Genomic DNA, 6,164 nt, shown 5'->3' on the forward strand with positions numbered 1-6,164 from the left:
ACTTACTCATGACTATGAGAGTAACAAATAAATACCATTTCTAGAAAACATATTTTAAAATTGAAAATTTTAAGTTACTCATGACTTAAGAGAGTAACAAATAAAAACCGTTTTTCATATTTTGTGCTATTTTTAGAGAACATATTATAAAATTGAAAATTTTAATTACTAATGAAGGTAACGTATTGTTGTATATTCAAAAGGTATTTTTTTTTTTTCCAAAACATTGATGTATTGTGGGTACTTATATTTAACTATGTATAATTATATATGTAACTGTCTCAAATAAAACGTTTATTTGGCTAAGTAGAATGAGAAGAATCTTTAACCTTTTATTTTTCAAATCAGATTAAGATGAAAATATAGAAAAAAAAAAAGAGAAAGAGGGGTGCAAGTGTATCTTTGGAAATTCAAATTTATTGAATTTTTCTCTCCATAGGCAACATATGCATATTCCATCATCATTTTTAAAAGTTCATAACTTTTATATACAACATTATTTTTTCATATAAATTTCACCATAAAATCGAGCATTTTTTATCTTTAATATCAGTACCATATTACTATATTAAATATGACAACTAAAAAAACTCAAAAATGTGTTGTATTTCTATGTCGTATATTTTTATGCTGAATTTTTTTGCTGATTTTTTTATGCTAGGTTTTTTGTACTATTTTTTTGTGCTGGATTTTTGGTGCTAGATTTTTTGATACTAAATTTTTTTGTTGTATTTTTTGGAAAACAAAAGGATGACACGTCATTTTCACACTCCTACTTATAAATAACCAAAATGTTTAAGTGCCAAATGGCATTCATTTCTACTTAGTGTCACATGTTATTATCACAATCCTTTTTAGGCTAGTTAGGTAAAACCCACTTTTTAGTAGATCCTTCCCCAATATTTATATATAACGGCGTGCAAATGATATTGTATAATATATGCTAGGTAATTGCTTTCACTTAGCGTGTAATTATAATATTATATATGGAACTTATACGCTCCGTATAAAAGAGACTTCTTATATAGGAATCAGTCACTCTATATAATATATATAACAATATATGTGCTGGTATAACTATCTATATAATATTACAAAAATATATAGATATATATGCTGGTATAACTATCAATAATTTGACGTAATCAGTCACTCTATATATATTATATATATAACAATCGTTGGTATAACTATCTATATGATATATAGAAAAATATATGTGTTGGTATAACTATCAATAATTTAACGTGTATGTTAAATTGATATTATATTTTGTGTATGAACTATTTATCATCTTACATTGAATACGTAGTTCAATAAAAGTATTTTTTATTGTTAGTACTCAAAATAAATAATATATTATACTTTTAAGACAAGAGTCACAAGATAATACAATAATTGATTCCTATATTAAAATGAAAATCTCGACGTGTGAATTAACGGGTAAGATTTGATACCTTCTGTAATGGGTCTCACGTTTGACCAATATCTACATCGATGTGCCACAGAGTAATATAGCATTTTAACAGAATGTGTTCAAATTAAACTCCATAATTAAAAAAAAAAAAAAGATTTTGTATATATATTTTTTTGAACGGAGATTTTGTTTTTATTAGAAAGATTTGTTGAAGATGGAAATAATTTTTAAAATTAAATAATAAAAAAAGAAAAACCGTATTTGATTCATTTTAAAAAAACACGGTATAAAGCTGGAGGCAGGTTGGTAATTGGTTTCTTCCAAATATTGGATATGGTGTGAATATATAAAATCAAGAACACTGAAACCAAAGGCTTATAATTGATAAATCTTCATCTTCATTTGAACGCTTATTCAGTTATCTGTATATTTTAGATTCATAAACAGACCAACAATGAAGTTTGGAAAAGAATTTGCATCACAGATGGTGCCTGAATGGAGAGAAGCATATATGAACTACAACTACCTCAAGAGTCTCTTGAAACAGATCTTGATTTTCCACAGGGGACAGATCAGGTTGTCCGAGAATCCTGTGAACTCCCCGGCGAAAGCGGCTGCTTTGAAGCGAAGGGTGTCTCTTTTTAGGGCTTTCAGTGGACTAACCAGTCGGTATGGTAATAACAATAGTCCCAAAAAGGGTAATGAGGATGAAGTGATTCTAGTGAGTGCAATGCAGGAAGCAGATGAAGAACAAGGGGATGATGTTGAGAGTTACCAGACCGTTTTTCTTCGGTCGTCAGAGGAAGGAGGAGATCTTGAGCTTGTGTTCTTTAGAGGACTTGATCATGAATTTAATAAGGTTATTCATTTTTATAAAAGTAAAGTGCAGGAGGTGGTGAAGCAGGCTGAAGAGTTGAGTAATCAAATGGATGCTCTCATTGCTCTTAGGATTAAAGTTACTAATCCCACTGCGGCTGCAGCCGTTGCCGCTGCGGTCTCTTCGTATGTTAATGAAAGGAACACGGGTTCGAACCCATTGGAGGTGATTCAAGAAGAACAGCAAGAGAAGAGATCAGATGTTAGAAAGGGATACAAGATGGCTTCTTTAGAAGTTTTAAGCCATGTTAAAATCAATGCCGCCCCAGAAACACCGGTGTCCACCGTGAAAAATGTTTTCAAAAGTTTAAATCTAGACCTGCATTTTAATACAAGGGAAGTCAGGAATGCGGAAGAAAAGTTGAAGCAAGCTTTTATTGAGTTTCACGAAAAGCTTCGGTTTTTAAAGAACTATGCGTAAGCATTTGATTAATCACTATAAAGATTTGACTAAAATCGATTAACTGAACTGTATCTTGCTTTTGATCAAATCAGGTTCCTGAATCAGTTGGCCTTCTCCAAGATAATGAAGAAGTATGATAAGGTTCGGTTTTTGTCAAACGTGGGTACGTCCAGGTGTTCAATTGCTGACCTGGATTGTTATTGCAGATCACATCGAGAAATGCGTCGGATGCTTACTTGAAGATGGTTGAAGATTCTTACTTGAGCCAATCCGATGAGGTATGTTACTATGATGTTTTAACTGATGTGGCATTTGAAAATCGGTTAAGTAACCGACATTTAACAAAGAAAATCCCTTCAGGTTTCTAAGCTCATAGAGCGAGTCGAAGCAGCATTCATAAAGCACTTTTGTAACGGGAACCGACATCAAGGAATGGACACGTTAAGGCCCAAAGCTAAACGAGAGAAGCATCGGGTAACATTTTTAGTTGGTAAGTTCCAGACATCCTGCAAGTTAAACTGAATGTACAATACAAATATAACTTTCACCAATGTGTTTTCTATTTCAGGTTGCTTCTTTGGATTCTCATTAGCACTTATGGTGGCGATTATCGTAAGCATACACGCTAGAAATCTGCTTAAGAGTGAAGGCCGAACAAAGTATATGGATACCATCTTTCCACTGTACAGCTTGTTTGGATTTCTGGTGTTACATATGCTGATGTATGCTGGAAACGTATACTTTTGGACACGTTATCGCGTTAATTACTCGTTCATATTTGGATTCAAGCAGCGTACAGAATTGGGTTTTAAAGAAGTTCTACTCCTCAGCTCTGGTCTATCAGTACTCACTCTTGCAGCTGTACTCTCAAATCTTGAAATGGAATTGGATCCGGAAACTCAAAGTTACAAAGCGGTCACTGAATTACTCCCCCTGTTTTTAGTCATTGTAAGCAATTCTTCCTTTCCCTTGTATGAAGATAATTTCTTTCCCTTGTATTTGTGTATTAATTTAATTGTAAACTACGTTTTGTAGGTTGTTATTTTGATAACAATCTGTCCATTCGACATCTTCTATCGTGCAAACCGCTTCTTTCTCTTAGTCTGTTTATGGCACTGCATATGTGCTCCACTTTATGCGGTCACTCTCCCTGATTTCTTCTTGGCCGACCAGTTTACTAGTCAGGTAAGAATTAAGATTCAGAAAAAAATCTAGGAAATAAGGATCAAGAAACTAAAATGTTCAAATTTTAATTCTTTCAGGTTCAGTTATTGAGGAATTTGCAGTTCTACGTATGCTACTACGGCTGGGGAGATTTCAAGACAAGGAATGCAGAAACCTGCAAAAATAGCGAAGTTTACGATGTTTTTTTTATCGTCATTGCAGTTATCCCATATTGGATCCGAGCCCTACAGGTACATACACATCCTACAGTACGTCCACCCGATCATGTCATTTATAAGCTTCATGTTTGTTAACTATGGTCATTATAAACTTGTGTAGTGCATACGAAGGTTGTGTGATGGGCGCGACTCTACACAAGCTCTGAATGGACTAAAATATTTCTCTACCATCGCCGCTGTTGTTACAAGAACAATATACAGTCAAAAAAGAGGAACAACCTTGAAAATAATATCGGCATCTACTTCAAGTGTTGCAACGATTTTCAGTACCTACTGGGACATAGTGATGGATTGGGGTCTTCTATGTAAGGACTCGGAGAATCCATGGTTAAGAGACAAGCTTATTTTGCCAAACAAATCTATATACTTCATAGCAATGGTATAACTAATTAGCAATCTACCAATTTATATAACAATGTTGCAATTATCATTTTAGATATTAATTAGTTATTTTACAGGTATTGAATGTGATACTGAGACTTGCCTGGATGCAAACTGTGCTGGATTTTCATGAGGCTCCGTTCCTCCATAAAAATGCGCTAATTGCAATCGTTGCGAGTCTGGAGATCATTCGACGTGGCATATGGAATTTCTTCAGGTCTGGTTCAATTCCTAAATGTGAATACATGGAATTAATATCAAGAAAATGTAATGTAACCTTGTGATGAATGTATTCAGGTTGGAGAATGAGCATTTGAACAATGTTGGAAAATTTAGAGCTGTGAAATCGGTTCCATTGCCTTTTAGCTACGAGGACGGATACAAGAATCTATAATTCGTTTCTATAATTCGTTTATTCGTTTATAAGAATCATTATTGCGAAGTTGTAAAGAGTCAACAGTTTTGTAAAGGACTATCAGCTTTATATTATTTATGCAGTTTAGTATAATATGTTTAAATTTCAAACTCAGTACAGAGATTGATGTTGTGTAATTAGTTTTTCACATATTTTAAGTGAACAATTAACATCATCAGCAAGAAGCACAAAGCTATATGTTTTATTCAGGTTATCAAAACCTTGGTCACAATGTGTCTTTTTTATTTTCGTTTTGTTCACTAAACAAAAATAACAAGACAAACAAGAGGCTTTATATGTTTTAATACTTAATAATATATTGATCAAATAAAATTGAGAGAACATGTTATGGTCCAGCCCTAACCTTCTGGCCTTGAACCCAACCACTGACCTGAAGATGAATAGCATTGGCCCAATGTAGAATCCCAGCCCAAGAGTGGTGTGACTTCATTGGATTTGTTTTTTTAGTTGGTTGTGTTTCCTTTTTAATTTGTTGATGTTAATGTAGTATAATAGATCCAATCACTTAATGGTCCATTAGAAGATTAAATTAAATATGGCAGTCCATTTATTATATTTTTTCACTTTTTTTTTGTATAGCTTTTTTTTAAAAGCAAACTTCATTAAATACCGGCCAAACGAACTATCTCCAAGACGGAGAAAGAAACGCCCAAACAAGGCCAAAAATTACAATCAAGTCAAAGTTATACCAACTATACCAATCAACTGAAACCATTTTAAATCTACTTCTAAACCAAAGAAAACCCAACGTTTTGATATCCGCCACTATCTCGACCACGTTCTGCCTCTAAACACCATATCATTCCTTGCTTTCCATAGCCTCCAACACATTATGATAGCAATACCTTGCATCACCTTTTTCTTGACCTTTTTTGTATAGCGGTCCATTTATTTAAAACGTTTATACATATTCATTTTGTTTGGCATTTCTTTAAGTCAGTAAAACTGTTTATTTAATAAAGTAAGCGAATCTCACCAAAGGGTTTGTAGCCTAGCGGTTCAAAATGTATGGTAATAGTGTTTCTTTACAAGTGGTTGAGAGTTTAGTCCAAATATAATAGATATTGGTGTAGATTTAGGAGTAGGTATAATAGGAATATGAATTAGCTGTTTAAAAAAAGATAATTGAATCTCATTTGACATCACCAATTCACCATGCACTTTTTTATGACAGGAAGACTAAAAATCTTGTGTGTGCTGTTTTTTTATTACAGAATAGTGTATATATACTATTTGATTTTGATATAT

At 33.0% G+C, this 6,164-nt stretch overlaps 1 protein-coding gene across 1 annotated transcript; it reads left to right on the forward strand.

Moving 5' to 3' along the window:
* Positions 1 to 1,745: 1,745 nt before the first annotated feature.
* On the forward strand, positions 1,746 to 5,012 carry LOC110879123 (phosphate transporter PHO1 homolog 9). The gene is made up of 10 exons (XM_022127536.2): positions 1,746 to 2,710; positions 2,789 to 2,837; positions 2,903 to 2,974; positions 3,057 to 3,186; positions 3,265 to 3,644; positions 3,732 to 3,881; positions 3,959 to 4,111; positions 4,200 to 4,478; positions 4,558 to 4,697; positions 4,778 to 5,012. The coding sequence occupies exons 1-10, from the start codon at positions 1,872 to 1,874 to the stop codon at positions 4,872 to 4,874; spliced, it is 2,289 nt and encodes a 762-aa protein (XP_021983228.1). The 5' UTR covers positions 1,746 to 1,871; the 3' UTR covers positions 4,875 to 5,012.
* The last annotated feature ends 1,152 nt before the right edge of the window (positions 5,013 to 6,164 follow it).

Source organism: Helianthus annuus, chromosome 9 (genome assembly GCF_002127325.2).
Source record: "Helianthus annuus cultivar XRQ/B chromosome 9, HanXRQr2.0-SUNRISE, whole genome shotgun sequence".
In the NCBI taxonomy this organism is placed as follows: Eukaryota; Viridiplantae; Streptophyta; class Magnoliopsida; order Asterales; family Asteraceae; genus Helianthus; species Helianthus annuus.

Bases quoted from the DNA above. Each gene is read 5' to 3' on its own strand.
- LOC110879123 (XM_022127536.2), top strand. From the start codon at position 1,872: ATGAAGTTTGGAAAAGAATTTGCATCACAGATGGTGCCTGAATGGAGA. The intron at 3,187-3,264 runs GTAAGTTCCAGA...TTTCTATTTCAG, and splicing joins TCGGGTAACATTTTTAGTTG to GTTGCTTCTTTGGATTCTCA. The intron at 3,882-3,958 runs GTAAGAATTAAG...TAATTCTTTCAG, and splicing joins CCGACCAGTTTACTAGTCAG to GTTCAGTTATTGAGGAATTT.